Source organism: Chenopodium album, chromosome 26 (assembly GCF_948465745.1).
Source record: "Chenopodium album chromosome 26, dcCheAlbu1.1, whole genome shotgun sequence".
NCBI lineage: Eukaryota > Viridiplantae > Streptophyta > Magnoliopsida > Caryophyllales > Amaranthaceae > Chenopodium > Chenopodium album.
This window is the reverse complement of record NC_137859.1, coordinates 3,270,071-3,296,131: the sequence shown is the minus strand read 5'-3', so window position 1 is coordinate 3,296,131 and position 26,061 is coordinate 3,270,071. Positions and strand designations below refer to the sequence as shown.

The 26,061-nt window shown below is 36.3% G+C and overlaps 1 protein-coding gene and 1 pseudogene across 3 annotated transcripts; both read right to left on the bottom strand.

The window, feature by feature from the left end:
- Nucleotides 1-1,859: 1,859 nt before the first annotated feature.
- LOC145617314 (phosphomethylpyrimidine synthase, chloroplastic-like) lies at nt 1,860-17,025 on the bottom strand (annotated as a pseudogene). The gene is made up of 15 exons (XR_014107705.1): nt 15,906-17,025; nt 14,531-14,596; nt 14,293-14,427; nt 14,145-14,210; nt 13,390-13,575; nt 13,227-13,313; nt 13,035-13,148; nt 12,813-12,937; nt 12,618-12,730; nt 4,858-5,170; nt 4,422-4,549; nt 3,482-4,308; nt 2,656-3,332; nt 2,451-2,561; nt 1,860-2,286 (listed from the first exon to the last, which is right to left on the bottom strand). The product of XR_014107705.1 is annotated as a phosphomethylpyrimidine synthase, chloroplastic-like (transcript).
- A 4,942-nt stretch (nt 17,026-21,967) lies between these two features.
- LOC145617616 (superoxide dismutase [Fe] 3, chloroplastic-like) lies at nt 21,968-26,061 on the bottom strand. 2 transcript variants are annotated; one of them, XM_081672332.1, is made up of 9 exons: nt 25,954-26,061; nt 25,690-25,826; nt 24,879-24,959; nt 23,803-23,994; nt 23,155-23,326; nt 22,913-22,986; nt 22,748-22,774; nt 22,465-22,488; nt 21,971-22,379 (listed from the first exon to the last, which is right to left on the bottom strand). In XM_081672332.1, exons 2-9 carry the CDS (start codon nt 25,780-25,782, stop codon nt 22,254-22,256), a joined length of 789 nt encoding a protein of 262 aa, XP_081528458.1. In that variant the 5' UTR covers nt 25,783-25,826; nt 25,954-26,061; the 3' UTR covers nt 21,971-22,253. The 2 variants fall into 2 exon arrangements, with proteins under 2 accessions (XP_081528460.1, XP_081528458.1); XM_081672334.1 differs by lacking the exon at nt 25,954-26,061 and having other exon boundaries at nt 21,968-22,379; nt 24,879-24,956; nt 25,690-25,945.

The window sequence follows — 26,061 nt, the reverse complement described above, 5'->3', positions numbered from 1 at the left end:
GAAGGTATTAGGGACTATGGTATACATCACTGCAATTTTGATTTTCGGGCGAAAAAAAGTCAAAAAATTCCAAAATTAAAGGCTATTATTCACGTTTTTTGAGGAATTATGAGGTTTCGGGATCCGGTATCGGAAAGTCTTGAGATGTTAGGTGATACATCTTGGGGTCAAATAATGATGTTTGGAACCATATATGACCATTATATGGTGTCATATATGTCCGTGGTGTAGCTTGATTGTATGAATTCCGTGTAAGTGTAATCGGGTAATTTGATTGTCTAAAGGCATATTGGATGGTTTTATCTACCCAAATGGAATCCCGGGGGGTATTAGGGACCATGGTAAACATCACGACAATTTTTATTTCCGGGCGAAAAAAAGTCAAAAAATTCCAAAAATGAAGGTTATTATCCATGTTTTTTGAGGAATTTTGGAGGTTTCGGAATCCGATGTCGGAAAGTCTTGAAATGTTAGGGGATACATCTCGAGGTCATATAATGACATTTGGAACCATATATGACCATTATATGTTGTCATAAATGTCCGTGGTGTAGCTTGATTTTATGAAATACGTGCAAGTTGTAATCGGGTAATTTGACTGTTTAAAGGCATATTGGATGGTTTTATCTACCCAAATGGGATCCTGGGTGGATTAGGGACCATGGTAAACATCACGACAATTTTTATTTCGGGCGGAAAAAATGTCAAAAAATTCCAAAATTGAAGGCTATTTATCCACGGTTTTTGAGGAATTTTAGAGGTTACGGGGCCCGGTGGCAAAAAGTGTTGAGATCCTAGGGGATATATCTCGGGGTCATATAATGCTGTTTGAAAACATATGTGACCTTTATATGTTGTTATAAAGTTCCGTGATAGGCTTGAGTTCACGAAATCGGTGTAAGTTGCGAATGGGTAAATTGACCGTTTAAAGGCATATTGGATGGTTGCACCCACCCAAACAGAGTCCTGGGTTGTATTAGGGTTCATAGTAAGCATCTCGGCAATTTTTATTCCTGGGTCAAAATAAGTGGAAAATAGGCTAAAATTAAAGGTTATAATACACAATTTCGGGTTAGATTTTGATTGTTTTTTCAAAAATTAACTGAATGTATTGGATGACTTTTGGGTCATATAAAGAGGTTTGAAACCATAAGACACTGATAAATATGTCTATAAAGTACCAAGAATGAGTTTTGACTCTATTTTGAAATTCATGAAATATAATGATATCATATAAATGTAATAATGTGGTGTGACTTGACTATAATGATGTCATATATTTATAATGATGTCATATAAGTGTATTAAAGTGATGTGACTTAACTATAATGATGTCATGAAACTGTGAAAGTATATATTTTTAAATCTATTTTATTTCATTTATTTTCTAGGGTAATTGCCTAATTGGGGTGTTAAGCCAAATAGCCAATTCTTATATGATCCACTACATTATTCGATTCACATAGTTTGGGGCAAGGATATATTTCACTCTTCATTCAATATCATAAAATGAGAATCAACTGAGTTACACTTGCTCTCTTATTCATTCCTAATTTCCTATATCCTAGACCATCTATCCAGGTAAGTACTCAAATTGGATTAACATCGTACAGCTGATGCGTAATGCATGTCTTTCCTTGCATGTAAGCAAAAAGAAATATAGTGAAATGACGGGGTGGAGAAACATCAAACACGACTAGGAACGATATGAATGATCACTATGATCACTGATCAGATCATCAGGATTTCTTCAGTACTGATTTCTTTCCATTCAATATATTCCTGAAATAGAAATCAACTCGGCGACAATAACTTTATCATCCTAGGTCTAGAATGAGTATACAACTGCAGGTAGCATCTCTAACAAACAGGAAGCTTTTACTAACAGCTTTTACAAGATGTGTACCATCTAGAGTAGTTTTAGTGTTAATACAGATCATAATATTGCATATATATAGCCAATTTATTTAATTATGTAGTATGAAGTATCATATAGTCAAAAGCGAGTGAGGGAAGCAACATTTATTTTAGCTAACATTAAGTTGCTACCCACCGGATATCAGAGATGGGCATGGTCAAGATACCGAACCAGCTAACCAGATCAAGCTGCCCCATATACAGGAAGCTCTGTCCCTGTTAGCACGCAAAGGAAAAAAAAACGAAAAAAGAAAATGCACACTCCCTACGCAGGCATTATCCTGTTCAGGTTCAAAGGGACTTTCTCAGCCTGTCTCGCCAGCATCTTCCGTCTAAACAGATGAGATGCTGTAGCAGAGACAAACACCCCTGGTGCCTTTCTTATGTCAATACATTGTAAAATATGAACGAAAAAAAGTTATAAATTGAAATAGATCACAACAAAGGGAAAGGAGTTTCACTGAGCCATAGTTTCAAACAAGCTTATGGATGAACTAGTCTATTCTTTATTTATACATCAACCTTGAACTTACCACCTCAGGGCATAAAAAAGTCCATGCTTATATTAATCTGCATCCACTGAGGCTTCAAGGAGGGCTAAGCTCAGCTACGCCACTGCCTCGACTTCAAGTGTAGATTTCTACCTGCAACAGTCAAGAGATCAAGAAGTTTAGAAGGTAATTACAATTATTTTGCTAAGAGGTAACCAGTTATATGGAGTGTAATATGCTATTTTACCTCTTCAAAGAATCTACGTAACTCTGAGGCAAGTAGATCTCTCCCCCGGCTTCACCATGTTGTTCTCCGCTGATAGTTTTCTTAGCAGCTAGGAACTGAGCGCTCATAGCTTCCATCCCTTCTCGTACAGCTTCCTCAGCATCACCATAACCATGTTCTTCAGCATACTTGCGGACATCCTCGGTTATCTTCATAGAGCAGAATTTAGGCCCACACATAGAGCAAAAATGTGCAACCTTGGCACCCTCTGATGGCAAGGTTTCATCATGGAAGGACATGGCAGTCATTGGGTCGAGTGAGAGGGCAAATTGATCCATCCATCGGAACTCAAATCTAGCTTTGCTCAATGCATCATCCCATGCTTGAGCATGTGGGTGGCATTTGGCCAGATCAGCAGCATGAGCAGCAATTTTGTATGCTATAACCCCAGCTTTCACATCATCCCTATTTGGCAATCCAAGATGTTCTTTTGGTGTCACATAGCATAAAAGTGCAGTACCAAGGGCTCCAATATTGGCAGCACCAATGGCCGAGGTTATGTGATCATAACCAGGAGCAATATCAGTTGTTAGTGGACCAAGAGTGTAGAATGGAGCTTCATTACACCATTCCAGCTGTTTTTGCATGTTTTCAGGTATCTTGTGCATTGGAATGTGTCCAGGCCCTTCATTCATCACCTGAAGTCACAATAGCACATTATTACTTAACATGTAAAGCGACGATTAGAACTGATGATTACAGTGAAAAATAAGCCATAGTAACAAGGAAATTAAACATAAGCAAATAATATATGTAATCCTAGCACAATTCATAAGGTTGTATGTACCTGCACATCTTTTTCCCAGGCTCGTCGCGTAAGTTCTCCTTGGGTCAAGAGCTCAGCAAACTGGGCAGAGTCATTGGCATCATATATGGACCCAGGCCTGAGGCCATCTCCAATCGATAATGCTATATCATATTGGTTGCAGATGTCGAGAATATCATCCCAGTGTTCATAAGCAAAGTTCTCTTTGTGGTAGGCTAAACACCACTTTGCATGAATGGATCCTCCCCGGGATACAATCCCAGTCATGCGCTTGGCTGTTAGAGGAATGTACCTTAGTAGAACACCAGCATGGATGGTGAAGTAATCAACACCTTGCTCTGCTTGTTCGATCAGGGTTTCCCTGAAAACCTCCCAGGTGAGATTCTCAGCAATGCCATTCACCTTCTCAAGTGCTTGGTAGATAGGGACCGTACCAACTGGTACAGCAGAGTTCCGTAGGATCCACTCACGTGTCTCATGAATATGGCGACCTGTTGACAAATCCATAATTGTGTCTGCACCCCACATTGTTGCCCACTGAAGCTTATGGACTTCCTCTTCAATTGAGCTAACGACAGCAGAATTTCCAATGTTTGCATTAACTTTGACCAAAAAATTTCTTCCAACTATCATAGGCTCCAACTCTAAGTGCTTCTTGTTGGAAGGGATAATTGCACGTCCACGAGCAACCTCTGACCTTACAAATTCAGGATCAAGGTTCTCACGAGCAGCACAGAACAACATCTCTTCAGTTATCATTCCTTGCTTAGCATAGAACATCTGAGTGTATCGAGGCAGACCTAACTTCTCCCTCCTGTCAACCCAATCCTTGCGCAACTTGGGGAGTCCTGTTTATCATAACATAATTGACCAAGTAAAGTAAGTTATATGAAAGTTGGAATTCAATCTTAACCCAATCAATGCTGCTGAACACAAAGCTCATAGAACAAGGGATCCATACCAATCCTTGGACTAATATCCTGAGGACCACTGGTGTCATAGGTGTCAAAATGGGGTTCGTCCCCAGAAAGATGGATGCGCCGAAAGGGGACCTTGAGTACATGACCTGATTCCTCGTGAGTAACCTCCCTGTACATTATATGCATAAACCATTATACAATGAAGACAGCGGTAAATTTTCAAGCAAACTGATAGAACTGCTCTGACCATAAACAAACAATCAGAAGATACAGAAAGATTTTGCTACAAGAACCAGGATAGAATAAGAAGTGCAATCAAGATGATCAATTGATCATTGTATTGGTAACCATGAAGTAATATTCACTTGAATAAGCAATTTAAAGTGATTATTCTAACGAAAATGTAATAAAATTTTAAAAAAGGTTGTGCTCCTATAAGAAAATGAAATTATAAAGTTTAGGCATGAAAACAAGTACCTGCATTCTTTTGTGCTCTTTGGAAAACATTGCTCAAAGGATGGGAGTGGAAGAAAGTCAGGGGCAGAAGGGTCAACTGTATGTTTACTTTGTTTGGATTTTTTTTCATTTGTGGCTGGTGGATCAAAGGTCAAAGTGGCCTGAGTACCTGAACTCAAGGCACTAATATGAAATTCCTTGGCGTTAGCAGCTGCAGCATTTCCCAGCGTATCGAATCTAGGCAAGAAAGAAGTCTTGGGCAGCATGGACGGGGTAGAGTGGTTATCATTCTTGCACCAGATTGTAGTCAAAGTAGCTTGAAGTGAAGCCATTCCTGAAATCATGAGATTATGCATTGAAAGAGTGACATTATTAGTAAAATAGAAGAATATCAGAAGTCAAAAGTCACAATACGGTATGGCTCATTTCCACAGCTAATAGCCGGTTTTGAGGCCAAAATTGCAAGAGGCACAAAATTCTCAAAGATTAAAGCAAAATCCCACTCCTTTGCCTTTCCAAATAAAAATATCAGAAACTAAAAGACTCCGGTTAGCTTAATGTACCGAAGATCAGTTAGCTTTTTTTTTTTTGGGTGGCAATTCTAGTTAGCCTTACATTGCTGGCTATACTAAGGATCACTACATGCTAGCATACTCAAGATGAACAGTCAGATACTAATTACTAAAGCAAACCAATCCAAGGGTCCGAACACCCATATTTTCAAGAAGTAGTTTTAATTTGCAGTGTTCATGCTTTAGCTTACTTCGGCTTTAGAAAAATAGTAGTCATATTGTACAATTCCCCCGTAATTAAGGATATGAGATGATATCATTAACATACTAAGACATTTAACGTAATCATAAACCAAGTTACCAAAAAAAAAAAAAAACACAAACCATAGCTAACACAAGACTGGTGACAACTTTTTCCGAACATCCCAGCAAGAAAGGTGACAACTTTTTCCGGACATCCAAAATTTAAACAGACAGTTAATATTTCCGAATGAAAGGGGTACATCTAATGCAAATAATGTAGGTTGAAAGAATAGGCCCAAACAACATTCAATAATTCAGGCTAACCATTTTCAATTTTTAAACAGGGGAATTCAATCTAAAGCACCTGAATCAAAAAAAATCCAACAAAGTTCAAATTTTTAATTTTGTAATCCTTAATTACAAAACAAAACGATAATCAAGATAAGTCTTCTCATAAACATACCATCTAATTTTTAAAAATACGCCAAAAAAAATGAAAACCCATTTTGTCATTACAAATTCGGGAATTATCCTACATCATAACATCAGAATTTCAATAAACAAAAAGAACAAAGATTCAAGTCCCAAATTCCAGAAACATATCAAATTTACTGTAATTGCAATTAACATAACAATAAACCATCATTGTCATACAAAATTTTATCAACAAGTTGCATGCATGTCGTCGATTAATCATATACACAAATAAGAAATTAATAGCAGAAAAAACAGATTAAAAATAAAGTTGAGATTAACTCACCGAAACTGAGGAGAGAGAGAGACAGATGAGAAGTGGAGTGAAGAGTGTAGCTTTACACAGAAGAAGGATGGTAGAATCTCGTGATTACGAGGATGTTTTTGTTATAGAGTGTAAGGGCCTGTTCTCATTGACTGAACTCAGCTGAACTGAAGTGAACTGAACTCAGCTGAATTGAACTGAACTGAAATGAATATTTTATAAGAGAAGGAAATTAGGAGCTGAACTGAACTGAACTGAACTGAACTGAACTGAGCTGAACTGAACTGAAGTGAACTGAAGTGAACTGAATTTCAACGTAAGAGAACAGGCCCTAAGTGTGTAACAACAAACTCCGAAAATTAATTAAAAAAAATCATAAGTTATAAAGTCTACTTTTTAGATATTTATTTATGATAATTGCCTCTAAAATCACAAATATGATGTGCTCCACAATTTTTGTTTGGAAATGTGATCTTTCAATTCAAAATTAGTGTGAGATGATGGTTACAACTTCCATTCTTATTTAATTTACAAAGTTTTATTTATGGCTAGCTACACCGTAAGGCTATGATTACTTATTCAAGGATTACTCGGTCGGTTGAGTTGGTCCTTTAACATAGTATCAAGAGTCAACGTGACATAAAGGTCACGAGTTCTATTTCTAGGCTTCAACCATCAACTTAAACTTTTGATTGAGCTAGTCCTTGAACAAATAATAAGCCTTTCTGACAAAATAAATAATAATTCTTACCACTACACAAATACTAATTTATGGAATTATAGATCTTTTCTTGTTCAAAAGTAATTCATAAATAATTTGTGTGGCACCATACACCACTAGGATGATAAGTTATTGGAGAAAAAGAGGACATGACATAAGTTTAAAGCCTTAAAGGGGCACTATATTATTAGTTTTGTGAAAAGTTGTCAAGCAAAAATATTTGGGTTACACTTGTCAATTGGCCTTGTAATCGAGATATTTAAATTTATGGTTGAGCAGCAATTTTTATAATTTTAAAAGATATATTCATAGTGCTATCAAGAATATACCATTTAAGCTATCAAGACTCAAGAGTATCAACAAAATAAATAAGTTTGCACCAAAAAAACAAATAAATAAATGAAAATAGTGACAATAAAACATTTGCTATTGCCTATTGGTCAACATTATTTGTCAAAAAAATTATTATTTGAAGTGATTATTTGTCAAAATAAATTATTTTTTGAAGTGACTATTTGGCGAATTTATTGTCTAAGGATCTGTTCACATTTACTGAATTGAGCTGAACTGAATTTAGGTAAGCCATGACAAGTGGCAATTACCTCTTGCCATCAAGTCCACTAATTGCAGCACTAAATCCAAAAACATCACAAACACATTTGATGCTGACATAGATTTTTCTAACTTCATAAAAAAATATCAGCCTCACAATATCATGATTAATCAAACATTTTTACATTCATCCAAATTCGATGATCCTCCTTTTGTCCCCCAATAATCTTTCTGATACAAAGTAAATTATTGTGACATGAAGAAAAGTATCGTCCCTCAATAATAATATAGCTTCTAGTATATATAGTACTCGTATATAGCTAGAAAAACATCAAGAGTATATGAGTAATTACTCGCGTAAATGCATTTTCTGGATTTAATTCGGGTGATTTGGCGAATTAATATTACAAACCCACTTTTATGACATCTTATTCATTCATTTTAATTTTGAAAAAAAAATCTCAAAATTGATTCGAAAGCATAGATTATAGCCAAGCTTTGGATAATTTTCGACTTTTCTAGGCTCCAAAAAGGAAAGAGGTTAGGGTGCTTTCTACGGACCATACGAGACACCAGGAGGCCACTTGGATGGTTGGTGTTGTCTACTTTAAATTTAAACTTTACATCTAGCTAGCTAAGTATATTTCACCCTTCATTAACTCAAGGCAACCACATGGCTTTATGTTAATAAATATGACCATATATAGTTCTCAACAATGCTATATGACTCTAGGGTGCATTCCCTACAATCACTTGAGTCTTTGTGGTCAGGTCCCAAAATCTTCGAAAATGGGTTGATATCAGAAATTATTTCCTTCAAATAATTAAATTTGGCTTTTGGAGAGCATTTTTGAACTCGACATGTATATAATCGAGGTGCTCTCCATGGTACCCAAAGGGCCTCTAAAGGCCTACTTGGTGCTCAAAACTATCTTATATATATATCTTCGTTCACCTCTTGTTATCATGTTTTCAGACGTCATGCCTTGTTCTTCACTTGTTTGCGAATGACTTGCTATTAAAAGAGCTGGATCAGCCTTTTATCTAGGGGTGTAAATGAACCGAGCCGATCAATAAACTACTCGTGTTCAGGCTCGGTTGAAGCTCGTTCATGTACGTTTATTTACTAAATGAGCCGAGATTGAACAAATATTAAAGCTCGTTTAATAAATGAGCTTGAACACGAACATAGATATGCTCGTTCAAATAAGTTCATGAACAACTCGTTTGTTTATGTTCATGAACTATTTGTTTATTTATGTTCATGAATTATTGATTTATTCACAATTGTTAATTTAGAGCTTGTTTGGCATCATTTTTGGTTTTCAGTTTTCTGTTTTTTTCAAAACTAAAAACCAAAAACAGGAAACAAGAAAAAGGAGTTTCCACTTTTTTGTTGCCAGTTTTCAAAAATATTATGATTTTAATAAGTTTATATAATTTTTAATTTATTATGTGGCATATATCATATACTTTCATATAACAAAAAACCAAAAAACAGAAACCACAGCAATGCCAAACGAACCCTTAATTATTAAGTTTATAATTAAGATTCAATGATTATGCTAATTTTGAGATTTTCAAATGTCAAAAATACAAAGCTCATTTATTGGAGAAGCTCGTTTATTATTAAGCTCGTTCACGAAAGGCTCATTAAATAAATGAGTCGTTCACCAACCGTTCGTGAACATACTGTGTACTAAATGAGTTGAGCTTGAACAGAAATTTGAGCTCGCTTGAAAGCTCGGGATCGTGTTCAAACTCGGCTAAGTTAAATGAACTTGAACATGAACAATGTAATACTCGGCTCGGCTCGGCTCATTTATACCCCTACTTTTATCTCCATCATTCAGTAAGTTTGATATCCATGTGATTGAGCTGCTAATTGTACCCTACAAAAATACAACCAGTTATGCCAGAAGAATTATTCAAAAAATAAATAAAATATTATAATGATATTAAGTGATAGGTGGGGGTATTACTTTATGTGAACCAGTACACCAATGAAAGAGTATGTAAATTCAAGCAAAGGAAAAACAAAAGATGTGAAACTGATTTATGATTGATATATGCATGGATGGGGCCGGTATATAGAAATAAGCATAAGATACAATCACTATATATTTCCTGAAATAATGATTACATGTACAGAAGAATTTAGATATTATACAAAGCTGGTATTTCTTGTGATTAAGATAGCAGCACTGTGACAGTAGATTTTAAACCTTCCATTTTCATCTCTTTCATTATCTATTCTATCGTCGGTGCTTCAAATACTCCATTTTTTACCTCTGATTGTCAACAGTGGTAAGTAGCTGTCAGGTTTAAAGATGATTAAGCTGAAATATGAAGTTCCCTGCAATCAGGGAAAGGACACGAGAAAAATGGCACATGAAGTGTCTGATTAGGAGCTATTTCAAGGAATTCTTGCCATCCAATATTCTTCTAGAATGTCAGATGCCAAATAGCACACTATATAGCTTTCATTCCGGAACTCGTTGTAGTTGGAGAAAAGCCTCTTGCTTGCCTTGAACGAAGACTGAGAGTTCGGCTGGTGCAACCACCAGTTTTAACCATTTCTGTAGCTCTTCACCTTCCACCTTCTCTGTCTCTACACAAGGATAAACACTGTTTCAGAAAGACTCGATCAAGTAATGCATGTGCAGAAATACGTGATGCTTAGCCTACATAACACCCAACTAGGTATTAATGGCCAACAATTACAAATTTGTTAGGCCCCAAGATTCAATACTGCCCATCTTTTGGCAGCTTCAGACTAGATAGATGGCAGTAAGATGACAACTTAACAAAGTATCATCTTAGCAGTGAATAACATCATTCAAAAGGGTTCAATTTAAGAGAAAACAAATCAATGAGCAAAAAAGCTAAGAGTTAATATAACTTACCCAAAAAAAAAAAAAAAACAAAAAACAAAAAAACAAAAACCAGATGACTAATAACCTACAACATACATACGGAGTAATATATTTGGCTCTGTTGCTAAAGAGTTGATGTTTTGTTTATTCAGAAAGAGAAAGGTAGACTTTCACTCTCCTTAAGAGTCCCGATGAAAATTATGAACAACTCAAACCTCCCACACAAAACACAATGAAAAACAAGTCAAAAAACTGATGCTGGGAAACATTAATTGTATTTGGTCAGGATTATATATAAGAGGAAGACAAAAACAAAAAAAAATCTTTAATCCTTGTGCATTAGGCAAACATAAATTACTTTTAAAAAGAGAGAATGTTAAGGAGCCAGCAAGATGAATTTTGATAATACAAAGAGCAAACACTATCACCAGAAGGTTATAGATTACTCAAAACCAGAGAAATTGAATCACAGACATCAAAGAGAATACCTTCTAAATGAGCACCCAGACCTTCCAAAACATTAGGATTAGCACGTACAACACATAATGCCACCTCAAGAGCTGACTGCAGGAGTGCTTTAACCTCTCCTTGAACAAGATCAACAAGATGTCCCTGTTTTACAATCTCAAGTTAATGCAAAAGCAGTTAGACAAAAATTATACAACTTATAAGAGGTAAGTACTGCAGACCTGATCCCTTCCCCAAGGAGCAGCCCCCGATTCATCAATCCCACCAGCAGAGAGTGTTGCTAAAGATACTGGGCCAATGGTTTGGCTAAGGCCATACTCTGCTATTGCTTTGTAAGCCATATCAGTTGCTCTCCTTATGTCATCAAGTGCTCCTGTTGAAACACGTCCTGCGTAAGTAACTTCCTCTGCAGCACGCCCTCCAAGAAGTGTAACAAGTCGTCCACGTAGCTCATCCACAAAAAGAAGGTATCTATCTTCATTTGTGGGAGGGGTGTAAGTAAAGCCCAATGCACCTCCGGACCTTGGCAATATACTCAATTTCTGCAAACATAAAACCCCAGAAAGTACACAACTTTATTATGATACAACCTCCTTTTGCAGTTGATGTAGATTTACAATCCATAGAGTAGCTTTCATTTTAACAGCAAGGCACAATTGAAAACAGACAAAGACTTCAGTATCTCAATCAGGACATCATTGAAATATGACATATCCTCGAGTCTAATGAATACTTACTATCCTTCTTGATATCTTAAAGCAGAGTACTTCAATACCTACTATCCTCTTGATATCTTAAAAAAGAGTACTTTACCTCAACTCGAGGTTGTCCTGAAAGAAGATTCGCAACAGCAGTCCCTACAACCGCATGACCAGCTTCATGACGAGCAACAACAGCCTTCTCATTTCCCTGTAATTTGGCGGTTTTCTTCTCTATCCCCTGCAACAAATGAAAAAAAAATATCCTTAAGCTCATTAAAATCAGGCATACACGCATATAGCATCTCATATGACACATTAAATTGCAGAAAGCAGAATTTTGAAATGAACAAGCAAAACCTGAACATAAGGTCATAAACTATTAGGTATTGAGGCCCCAAAAGAACACATGACTTCAAAGCCATTTTCACTCATACATAGCAACATAAGATTTACTATCTATCCCCTAAGCAAAGGAATGTACTCCCTACAACTACTGTCACATATAAATGTTCTTACTTTGTTATGTCCCATATTTCAATTTCCCTACCATTTTGCATACAACAACCCTCACTTAATTCAGTGCACCATTAAGAGGCCCTTCATTTTAATAATTACAACGAGGCTATTTATTTGTGCATTTAGTTGATGGGGAACACTTGTCAACCAAAGATTGAGTAAATTATGGTATTTTCAGACTGAGACAGGAGGTTACTGGATGATTACTGCTACTAATTTTATAAAATCGGCCCATGAATAACAGCAATTCTTGAAGTAAGATAACCGATGAATATTGTGAACCTACATTCTACAGACAACAAAAAGCAGCAGTAGGAACAACTTCATCAAAGATGCGATACAATAAATGAAGACATCATAGGCCATTCTACAGGATTTAATACATATCCTCGGGCACCCAAGCAAGCATACACATAAAGGAACACAATTACACAAGCTAGCAGGAGTGCAGACATACTGCAATTGATCTCTCCACCGCTTGAATAAAATCTATTTTCTCCACAATAGCTTTATTCAGTCTACCAGCCAACAGGGCAGCTTCATTTACCAAATTAGCAAGGTCTGCCCTGCAATGTGTATCATAAGAATGCATCAAAAAAAGGACATAAATAGATAATAAGTGGGATTGGAGACAAGGCATGTGTATACCCTGTAAAACCTGTAGTCATCCGAGCTATATCACTAAGATCAACATCATCTCCAAGTGGAAGTTCTTTCTTTGAAACATGCACTTTTAATATAGACTCCCTTCCAATCTTATCTGGCGTTTCCACCTACAGAGAAAAACATACGATATAGGTAAATCTTGAAGGTCAATAATCTTCAAGCATAACAGTGTTATGACCTAAGCAAGAAGGATCAAACACGGACCATAACCACTCTATCAAATCTACCAGGCCTACGGAGAGCAGGATCTAAGACATCAGCACGGTTAGTTGCTCCAAGGACAATTACAGCAGAATTGCTATCAAATCCATCCATCTCCTGCAAGATCAACGCTTGTTAGCCAAATGATGACGCATTTAGAGTTGCAAAAACTAGAAAAGGTCTGTAAAAATTTACAGTTAGCAGCTGATTTAACGTCTGCTCTCGCTCATCATTGCTCACAATGCGAAATTTTCCATCCCGACTTTTTGCAACTGCATCTATCTGTAAAGAACCACAATATCAACTACTTAGTCTCACCAATTCCAACTCTATTACTTGATTGTGCAGTCAATCTAACCTCATCGATAAATATGATTGATGGCGCTTCTTTCTTTGCTCGAGCGAAAAGATCTCGCACCCGTGATGCTCCCATGCCAACATAGAGTTCAACAAACTCACTAGCAGAACAACTAATGAATGGAACTTCTGCTTCCCCGGCAACAGCCTTTGCCAAAAGAGTCTTGCCAGTCCCTGGAAGACCAACCTTCAGGGCAAACAAAACCGATCTTCAATCAACAAGACCAAAACAAAATGATGAGCAATTTTATATCCTACACCTAGTACCACCAGGTGTATAAAGACACATAATTCAGGATGAAAAGAGCACATTAAGAGAGAAGGGTAATAAAGAATTCCAGGCCCAATTTTTTTTTTTAATATGAGATGCTAAACAACACGATATAAGCAAACAAGGAACATAATGTGACATAAGGCATGAAAGAACGGCTCAATTGATAATATACAGCAGTAACTTAGCCTTAATACCTTATCTTACAGCAGTAACTTAGCTTAAATATCTAACCTTCAAGAATAGCACTGGCAAAGTGCTTTCTCAAGGAACACACATAAATAAAGTATAACAACAAAGCAGGTGATTTTGTTAAGTCAGACTGCAAGCCAATATTCGCACAAACTGATGTTGCTCGAAAGAATATTTCCTAGTACAATGTATTATCATCTTTCTTAAGCAGTCTAATATGGCAATTTTTTAAGATTAAGACTCTCATATAACATTATACTTTGTATTATTTAAAACATCAAAGCATAACTCACCAGTAAAACACCACGAGGAGGACGTGCTCCAAGCCGTACATACCTATCTGGGTTCCTTAGAAATTCCTATCCATTGAGCAGAAATACATACATCATTTTCATATAAAACACAAACTGACAATTTTAAACCTAAGGCCAAGACAGGTACCACAATTTCTTCTAATTCCTCCTTGGCCTCATCAACACCTGCCACATCCGCAAAAGTGACAGTTTCTCCTTGCTCGGTTACTTTTGTACCACCAGAGCTCCCAGATTTACGATTTCTAAGCTGCCCCAGTGCATTCTGTACATATTAGAACCAGTAAATAAGCGGAAAAGGTGTGTTCCTAAATCCTAATGGAAAGAGCATGTTGCAATGAAGGGGAAGAGGGAGGATAATTCCACACCTGTGAAAAGTTAACTGGGAACCGCTGGAGGAGTCCAGCTAGCACAGCAACATAGAACAAGGTTATCTGCAAAAAAATAAATAAATAAAATAAATCAGAAGCATGCAAATGCAATTGTTTAATTTCGGACAATCCAACATACACATGTACTGGAACTAGAAAGTAGGGAAGGAGAAGACTGATTAGGTTGCATGGAAAAGGAAATGAAAACAGAAACCAGAAATGGGGAAACAAGAGAACACAATTTTCAACCAATCAAGGAACTAGGATATGCAAGATGACCTCATGAACATGCTAGCCAACTTAAATCCCAATTTCCCAAGAGTTTCAACAAGCACCAAAACAACCATGAGAATGCGTACAGCAAAGAAACTCATCGGTATAACTGAAAATAGGTCACGCTGACAGAAATGGTAAGGAAAAAAAAAAACCCATACTACCACCGAAAGAAAGAACAGGGAACTGTTGAGCATCCTGACTCCATATGATTGAGCTTAAGACAATGAATGGCTCACACAATCAACATAACCCTCCATAAAATAAATGTAAAATATTCTTGCAGTTTCTATATACCTATCTAGTAATACTTAGCAGGAATGTGACTTCTAATACAATTTCTTGATTGATTACATGGAAAGCAAATCAAGGATACCAGCTAAGACAATCTTATAAAATTTTAAACCAAGCTGAGAAAATATATAAAATCAAGTATTACACCTTTCAGCAGAAAATTTATTCTATAGAAAAACATCTATACCAGTTTCAAGGGTCATATACTTCTTAACCCAATTGATGAGATGCTCTCTCTTTCACACTTGAAGGTCGGTAATTTAGTACATTATTTCCGTTGCCATTTACATAAACATTAACCCAGCTTGTTTCCCCATCCTTCCATTGCATCTAAATGAATGTGACAACTCCAAATAGAAATATAGCTCTAAGAAGGGGAAACCCTATTAGGTGCACTCGAGAGCATACACCCCCAAGTGACATGACAAGTATTCGGGGAGGAGGGGGAAGAGTATCTTCCTTAATGTCTCCTTGGGTTGTTGCCAAATCATTTGCAAGCACCACTCTGAGGTCCAAATTTTGTTTCTTTACATACATTAGCATAAAACACAACATACAAATTGCAACTTGGAATGGACTTGCACATCGGGCAAGGGTAATACAGAGCAATCAGTTACACCAAATTAAGTGTTGAATCATACATGTTTCACATCACAAACTTTACAATGAATAACAGATAGTTCAAGTTGCCAACAGACTGCTTGTATTCATAGTTTTTGTTCTCAAATTCTAATGCAAAATACATACTACTCAAAAATAGTTTGCACATTTATCATTAAGCATATGAATTAAACCCAATTCTTACCAATGCTGAATTCAAAAACCCGCCTGATCGCTTATCCGGTGAGCCAAATTCAACATGATTCTCAAGCATTTTCTCATAAGGGGTCTTAATATCAATTGGCCTAGTTGTAGTATATACAATCCTCTTTGTCGGCGCCACGCTCCTTAACAATGATTCCGAATCCTGCAAATTACTCCCACTGCCCCTCATTTCACCCTCCATAACACCACTTCCACCTTCATTCTTCAACTTAAACATTATATGAACTCCATCAACCTCAACCTTCTGAACCTGATTACCATTAATCTTACTCAAGAACTCACTATAAGGTACACTAACAAATGTCGTCGGAGGCCTCGGTTCGGAACCCGGTAACGGAATCCCAGGCCTAAGAAGCCTCATAACAAACATCACAATCCCTAATTGCAAAAGCAAAACCCCAATTTCTTGAGCTTGAATCAATGGCTGCCACCGCCATTTCCCCCCAGAACCTTTAAACCAACTCTTACCCTCTTTCTCTCTTCTCGGCGAAGAAGAAGAAGGCGACGACGACGGTTGCGACGACGAGCTCGAATTCGACGCTCCTTTGCTCCCCTGTTTCGCGTCGTTTTTCTCCGACGAAGAAGAAGAAGATGAATTGGGTGTAGTAGAATCAGTATCTTGCTCGCAAGAACTATTAGCTCGAATTCTGGAATTACCCTTCCACAAATTAGAGGAATTGCAGAAATCCTTAGAAATTGAAACCCTAAATTGTCGATAAGAATTGTTGAATAATCGAGAATGTGTCGACGAATTCCGGATAAAATTGGATAAAGAAACCCTAGAAGAAGATGGACAACAAAAGTAGCTTAATCCATGGCAATAATAACTGGGTTTATAGCAATGATTTGAGGTATGAATTAAAGGTCTATCTACAATTGCTGACATTTCGAAATAAATTAAAGAACCCTAACAATTTGGGAATTTGATGAAATCTTCAATTGTTTGAGGAATCATATGAAAACTTGGAGCTTTTTATTTTTCTTTATTTCAGAAAGATTACTTTCTTCTTCAATGGATGTTGCAAAGGTTGAGTCTTTGGACTTTGGAGACTCTTAATTCTTCGAATAATGACCGTCCGATCCGATTTTTTTTGGGTTGGAGAGGATGTTTGGACCGTCAATTTCGAGTTGTGTTACAATCTCCTTTGGTTTTTTTATCCACTTATCTAAGACAAAAAACACCTTTGGTAAAAGATTGCACTAGATCGAATTGGCTTAGCTTAGGACCTGAGACACGATAATAATAAGGCATGTTATAGTAAGATGAGTGTGACAAAATGTAAGTAAAATTATAACGGGCGATTAGTTGTAAAATTTGACATGACGCAACATGATTTATGGTTACAGATTTGCCGACTCGTACTATGGACTTGACATGAAATGTATGAGTTATCAGTATTAATCTTACTTATAATGCAACAATGTTTGATAGGAGTATATAGATTACAACACTAGAAAATAATGTCTTACAAATAAAGTAAGAAATCATGTAATCATTATTACTCCATTAATTACTCCATTAATTTTGATTCCATGATCCATCCATATACAATGAAATTTCATTTTAACTTGTCAATCCTAATATTGTCAATATCCTCTACAAGAGTAATATGGATATACTTTGATCTGTTATACCTTCATTTTACACGTATTATTCGTTTCGACTCTATTTAAGCACATATTTGATTGAATTTGTATTAATAGAAACAAACAATTAGCTTTGAGCCATTGATATTCGATTATCCAAAATGATTTGAGAGGTTGGTAATGCGGGGTCCATTCTTACATTTGATGGCTTCATGAAGTTTAACTAAAATTGCCAACGTGTACCTAAATTTTCTTTTGAGGTTGTGATTGCTTCATATTGTAAGAGTTGTGGTGGACCATTTTCGAAGATTGCCCGAGTTGTGTCTTCATTTGCTACACGCCTACACTATCCTAGGCCATGTACTCGTAACATGACAGAATTGTGGCCTTGTGGGTGCAAAATTAGAAGGGAAAAAAAAAATAAAAAGATTTTGTATACTTTATTATTTCGCAAGCGGTCACACCATTTGACCAATCGCTAGTCTTATTTTTTTTTCTTATATGTGGCTGACCACACCATATAATCAGCCATCATTAAAATTATTTAATCAGTGTTATATGGAATACTTTGTTATTTTACAAGCAATCACATTGTGTAGCGAACCTCAAGGAAAACACACATTTTTTTAAAAGGAAAAAAAAAATTAAATTTAATATTTCTGTTATTCTTAAACATAGTTTCAATATATACTAACATTGACCAATTTGGAATGAGCGTTTAAATTCAATTATAAATGATACTTTGTCGTGTACGTAAGAAATAAGTCACAGCTCACAAGCCTCGTAAGAGTCACAACTCACAAGCCTCATAATTGTGTGTCAAATTTCAAACCGAAACCGTTTAACTGTCCGAAACCGACTGACCCATATGAGAACCGAACCGATTAAAAATCGATTTTTTTGAAACCAAAAACCGACCCGAACCGTATTTTAGTAAACCCGAAACCGAATCGACCCGAATAATGTTAAGCCGTATAAGAACCGAACCCGTTAACAAACCGAACCAAATATAAACCGAACTGAAAGAAATCCGAACCGAAAAAGAACCGAACCGTATCTAACCCGAAACCGGCTCCAACCCGAAACCGTTTAAACTGGCAAAAAAACCGCTTACACCGGACCGTTAGCAAACTGCTACCCGTTTGCACCGAACCATTTAAAAACCGAACTGTTTGTAAACCGAACTGGTTATAAACCGAACCGTTTATGAACCAAACCGCTTCTAAATCGAACTGTTTACAAACTTTTTTATATAATTAAATGGATTTTTTTTTTTGACGGGAATATAATTAAATGGATTAATTATTAGAAATCTTAGAATATTTTTTTTTAAAATAGCAAGGCAAATCATTCATTAAGGATAATCAGTGTTCACAAACAAGAGCAAAACAAGCAGGCTCAGGCCCTGCCTCAAACTATTAGCAACACTACTGCCTCTAGTCATGTATATAAATGATTAAATAAGAAGCATATAATAACCTAATTGTAAACACAATAATACATTAATACACTAACTCTTATAATCTACTTCGTAATAAACTAGTAAGATCAGTATGACTAAACTTGAAACAGAACATAATATGTATTTATAAAATCAATGAGAATTTGTTTATAATATGATGCCTAAATAGTAAATATGAAATTATTCGCGACTTTATATAAAACTTGTGAACGCTAAAGGTTAGCAAGAATTATCAAATTTCAAACCAAAACCATTTAACTGCCCGAATCCAAACAACTCGATAAACAATTTATTTTTTGAAACCAAAAACCGACCCGAACCGTAATTTAGTAAACTTGAAATGGAACCGATATGAATAACGTTAAAGTGGTTAAACCATCGAAGACCCGAACCAGTTATAAACTGAACGGAAAAAGAACCGAACCAGTTAAAAACTGAACCGAAAAAGAACCGAACCAATTATAAACTGAACCAAAAAAGAACCGAACTGTTTCTAACCCAAAACCGTTTCCAACCCGAAACTGTTTGAGTTGGGATAAAAACCGTTTACACCGCTCCGTTAACAAACCGCAACCCGTCTGCACCTAACCGTTTACTACCCGGACTGTTTACAACCCGAACCGAATTAAAACCGCTTATGAATAAACCGAAATCGAATCGAACCGATAACTATTTAAACCGAACCAAAATCGACCCGTGAGACAATTAAACCGATTCCAAACCGACCCGATTGAATACCGAACCGATTTCAAACCGAACTGAAATCGAATTGTCAAACCGTTTTGACAGTGGCATAATCCAATTTGAACCAGAACCAACATGCCCTTGAAAAACTTTGGTTTGGTGTCTTAGTTTATGCAAAAATGGTGATCGTAAGTTTTATGTAGTGGTACAAAATTTATATCATCAAATCTAAAATTGACATTCGACCATCTTAAATTTGAATCAAGCATTTGAAATAAACCCTTTCGCACACTGGGTATACTTGTTTAAATTGTGCATTAGGCTAAGCAATTGACACTCCTAGCCCTCCCTAATACATCATATCAAAGTCACAAATGATTTTAATTCTTTTTGAAAAAAAGAAAGAAAAAAAAACGTTCGTCATATATTTGTCAATCTATCTATATGATTCATATGGGCCATACGTCCATGCCATTCATATGGGCCATACGTCCATGCCCTGCCTCTTGTATCGCATAATCTCACCAATTTATTTTACTCCGTATTGTCTTAGGAAGATTGGAAGAAACTCAATAATAGACATTGGACAAATATACCCAAAAATAAGGAATTTTTGACATTTGCTACCACTAAAAACACCTCTTTTCAAATTCGGTACCAATTTTTTTAAAAATTTTTCTTTGCTACCAGCCAAAACAAAGTTTGTTAAAAATCACTACCACTTGTCTTCAACCGTTAGTATTTCCGTAACCACCACTCCTTCCCACCCACTGCCTAATTCACCGCCACTATTCAACATCAACCCACCGCAACCACCACCCAACCACCAGCCCTTCCTCACCCACGGACCCACCAGCTACCCAAGCCACCTCCACCGTCCCAATCCCCTGCCCGCGAATTCGGCCACCTAGCCCCCATGTCGGCGCCGTCGTCGCGACCCTCCCCTAAAAACGCCTTTCCAGCCCCGATCCCAACCTCGTTCCCAGCCCCCCTCCCCTTGAAAACCCGATCCAAGCCCCTTCCCCTCGATACTCGATCCCACGGTTTGGGTTTAGTGGTTTCGGTGGGTAATCGTGGTCTGGGTTCGTGGTAGAGGTGATCATTTGCGGGCTTGGGTGGGTAACGAGCCAGGCTTATGCTTATTTTTTTGTCCAACGGGCTTCATGTATCAAGCCCGAACCCTTTTATGCGGGCTTGATACTTTGTCCATACCCGCTTGCTAAACGGGCCGGGCTTTCCCGTGGGCTAACGGGCCTTAAATTTTTTTTTAAAATTTTATAACACTAATTTATCTATTTATTATTACATGTGCTAAAATTATTTTGGTAGCGTTGTCTTAAATTTTTTTTTATCCACAAATAATGATAATAGAAATTAAAAACATACAAAGTATGTCATAATATAAAATTAAAATAAATAATTGTAACCAATAAAAGCTTATAGTTCAATATAGTCTCTTTATATTTATTATTTTATTTTCTTAAATTCACAAAGTATTATTTTTATTATTAAATATAACACTAAATAAATAAAATTATTATTATTATTATTATTATTAAATTATTATAAACGGGCCGGACGGGCTAGCCCACGACACATATTTTCTTGTCCATACCCGCCCAAAAATCCAAATTTTTTAAAAAAGGTTGTCCAAGCCCGCCTTTTTTGCGGGCCGGGTTGGGCGGGCTTAGCGGACCGTCCCGCCCATGAACAGCTCTAGTTCGTGGGTATAGGGTTGTCGGTGGTGGTGGTCTGGGTTCGTGGGTATAGGGTTGTCGGTGGTGGTGGTCTGGGTTTGGGGGTTAGGGTGGTGTCGTGGTGGTAGTGAGATCTGGGTTCGTGGGTTTTGGGTATAGGGTAGTCGGTGGTGGCGGTCTGGGTTTGGGGGTTAGGGTGGTGTCGTGGTGGGTCGTGGGTGAGGTTGCCGGCGCCGACCGACTCTTTTGGCGTCGGCCGCCGGCAGGTGGGAGGGGTGGGTGGCAGTTTAGGGGAGGGGGTGGCAATGGGGTGGCTGGGTTTTTTCTTTTTTTTTTTTAAATTTTTTTTTAATAAACTTAACGGAAATCCTAACGGATTCCGTTAAGTGGTAGTTATTTTTAACAAAATCTGATTTTGGTGGTAGCAAAGTAAAAAAAAATTTTAAATTGATACCGAATCTGAAGAGAGGCGTTTTTAGTGGTAGCGAATGTCAAAAAATCCCAAAAATAAATAAATAAATAAATGATAATGCTACCTTAATTTATATCACAGAAATTCATTTCTTTACTGTTTACCTTAATTATTCAATAACATACAATCCCTCCATTATTCAATAATATTAACCCCTTAACTATCATGTAGATCACAAAAACAGCCCTACAATTTATCAAGTCATTCATCACACTAAAGACTCTAAAGTTAGTCTTTCTAAGATACTTATGCTACCTACTTAGATGAGAAATTTTGGGTTAATTGAGTTTTTATAGCCTTACAAGCAACACTAACGCGCTAAAGTGGCAAGAAAGATGCATACACAAGCTAAGCTAACAAACAAACATGCATTCAGAAGTAACCAGAGGAAGAGAGTGAAGAGAGTTTATGCAAAGCAATATCATTTCAAGCAACTGGAATTTTAGGTTCTCCAAGATTCACAAAGGCCTGAGCCCGAGCAAGGCGTGCTGTTGCAGCATGCCATGATACAAGGTGGTCCATGAACACATTTACATACTTCGCTTTATCATTCTGTTTGCAGAGAGGAAGAAAAATTAGCAACATGACAACTATAAGAGAAACATTTTTGAAAACGCGAAGCAAGTTGGTCTCTTACCTTATAATCCAAGTAGTACGCATGCTGCAAAATAGCAGACATGGATAAAGTTAGATTTTGTTCAAATAGAAAGAATTGATGCCATCTCTAAATAATAGCCATAATTCTACTCTAAGATGCCCAGAGCCCCAGATATAATAGGCTACGTTCAAATATATAGTAACTTAATATATCAACATCTCACAAAATGTAGCCTATCATTTAGGGATTGAAGATTTAGTATAGATATTAATACTTATTATGCAAGAACGTAAACAGAGATCAAGAAAAAAGCAAGAAATACCTCCCACACATCCAAGCATAAAATGGGCTGCAGAAAAAAAAAAAAAAAAAAAAAAAAAAAATAAATAAATAAATAAATAAATTTGAAGTGAGTCGAGTAAAATTATAGAGGTAATTTTTTCCACAAAGAAATCAAAGTGAAAGATCTTCAAGGAGAATATCTTACGATATCATCCCATACAATAGGAGTGACTGCATTTGATGTCTTAACCACTGCAAGTTGCTTCTCCTTCTTCTTCACTATAAATCCATAGATGAGTAGACATATAAGCAACTAATGATTAAAGCATGATACAATAGGCTGTTTAAGTACATAATGAGTCTTAATCTTGAGTCCGCATGAATAATTTTCAAAGGGAGGTGACAAACGGCCAAAGAAGTGAAGCAATAGTATATTAAGGGACTTACAAACCAGCCAAACCCAACCAGAACCAAAGAGTGTCATAGCTGCTTCTATAAATTTCTCTTTAAAGTTTGGAAAAGAACCAAAATCTTTTTCAATCTGCTGAAGTAGACCGAGTGTTGGAGAATCCCCACCTCCAGGTTGCATGGATTCCCAGAAAAAATCGTGATTCCAGACCTGCAAATGTTTACATTCATAAGACAAATTCCACAGTTCAAAACATCTACATTATCTTCAAATTTAGGTTAAGAATCACACCTAGAATGAAATCTGTCCTACATAATACAGATTCAAGTCACAGAAAAACCTCTTAAAGGGTAATCTATGCCTGGAATTTAGCTGTTGAAATGGTTTTCCGACATGTCAACCAATAAAATACCTAAGCAATATAACAAAGCAAACTTCTATTGTAATAGTGGAAGTACAATTCCTTGAGGCAGGTACAAATCCTGTAGGAAGACCATGCACATGAAATATTCAATCCATAGGTCCAGGAAATAGTTTGAAATTTTTTAACATAAACATTCACATGTACACCAGTATACCTTACAAATAGGCAAGACATAAACCTGGCCCTCAATACCCTATATGAAATCATCTAGTTTAGGCAGAATTCAAAAACAATGAGAGACTACATAAATATCTAAACACACCTGTGCAGCATCGTTGAATTCGGGTAAGGGGTTTCCATAATTGTACGTTACTTTCACAAGTTCATCCATAGTATAGCCATACAGTATATCACTCTTACTCAAATGTTTATTTAAAGCTTCCAGGTAACCTTTATGGTACTCTCCCCAATGTGACTCCAGAGTTTTCTGGCTCATATATGGTTCTAGTGCATCCTGCAGTTTAGGGGAGAAAAATGAGGAACATGAAGTAGATAAAAAGAAACTGACGAAATTTTAAGCATTAATAGGAACATATGAGGTATAGGCCCCATTTGCTTTGATGTAAAACATTTTCAATGAAAAATCAGTTTTCATGGAATATTTTCAAGGAAAACCACACTAGCAAGTTAGTTTTCCTTTGTTTGGTTCTTACAAGAGAAGTTATAGAGAATTTAAATATAGGAGTGGAAATATAGGAGAGGAAAGAAAATAGGAGATAAGGAGAAGGGAGGAAAATGTGGCTTCCCTTGTTTTGTTAAGGAAAAGGCTTTCCACCATTATGGATGCAATTTTCGACTATTGGAAAATTATTTTCCTCCCTTTCACAAACCAAACAACGGGGAAAATCATGGGAATATCATTTTCCATGAAAAAATTTTACATCAAACCAAATGGGGCCATAGAGAGAAAGAAAAGAGCATATATATATTTTCCTTCGTTAAGACAATTTTTTTCATTTTCTAAAGCTTAATGTAGTGAAAATCTGTGAAGTTACATTTTATGATGCAAACCTCACATGCAACATCATTTATGAACATAAAATTAATCCATATATTGACATATTGGTTAATCGAGTTTAAGAAGAAACACATCCACCAGAACAGGTATAGAAAAAGTAAGGGTTCTAGGAGAAGGCATCAAGGCAAACTCAGCACATTGGAATATACAGATTAATAATAGAATCTCTTGTACTGTACAATTACATAAAAATCCTATTAGAAGTTGATAAAGTGAGTTGGACTTAAGTTCATGCCTTCCTACTTCATTGCCACTTGCTAGAAGAGGCAAACAGGATAAAAAGTTCATACATAGGAAGCAGAATTCAGATGATGACTTACAAGGTTATAAGGAGGCTTTTTAAGCCCATAATATGCAACAACACCGGACTTTCTTCTCGGTCCTTCATGTCTTCTTTTCTGCTGCAGAGAATCACAACAATCATCAATGCAAACATACATGTTAAAACAACTTCATAAGTATTATCTCTCTACAGAAAGCATATATCAATTGCCAATATCGACAGTCAAGTAATGAAAAGAACAATTCAATATAGGCTGAAATTAAAACAATTTATACATACAATGGCCAGTAGCCATATAGTTTATCTTTAAATTCGACTGTCACGTTCATCGGAAAACCACTTCATTAGAGATTAAAGCCACTTCTTGAGTTAAGCACAGTATTCCCATCTTTGCTAATACACCCTGATACCCACCAATATGCTAAACAATTTCTAATAAACACTTAATAGCAACATCAAACTCAACAACAAGAAAAGAGATTGAAACATTTCAACATTTGTACACAATACTTAAAATCAAAGGAAATGAAAATCAAACAAGCCAACAAAAGGATAATCAAATGGACTACATAACTAACATAAGTATACAGCACCAATACATGCCCAAATTTTGCATATGTTCGTCTAAATTGAAGTTTTTGGTATCATACTATGTCAAGTATCCGACACGAGTACTTCGAGGTAAAACAAAGAGTACACTATTAACAAGTAACAACACCCAAATTCCAACAATGCTAAAAATGCCCAGGAAAATGCAAGAAAAAACAAAATTCTCAAAATTCAATACTAACCAATAAAATTTAACAACATGAACAATTCACAAGAATAAATACTAATGTAATTGTTACCTGATATGAAATATTAAGGCATTTAATCCTGGACGACAAGTCATTGGCATGAAGAAATGAACTAACAGGCGTAATTGCAGTAAAACTTCCCATTTCTTTTACTGAATTTTCAACTCCAGTGAGCTAAATTTGAATCCCTACTCAAAATAAATCAACACCCAGAAAAAAATTAATCAAAATTTTACCAATTACTTGAAAAATTCAGCAAAATTAAGTGCAGTTTTCTGGGTAAAGAAGGTGTAAGAATGAAAAGATGAGCTTTACCAGTTTTTGGGGGTTAGGGCTTCAAATTTTGGAGAATTTTAATTTTTCCTCCTGTTTTTTGGGATTTGGCGCCTGTGTAATTTCTAATTTGGTCTACGTTCGCATAAG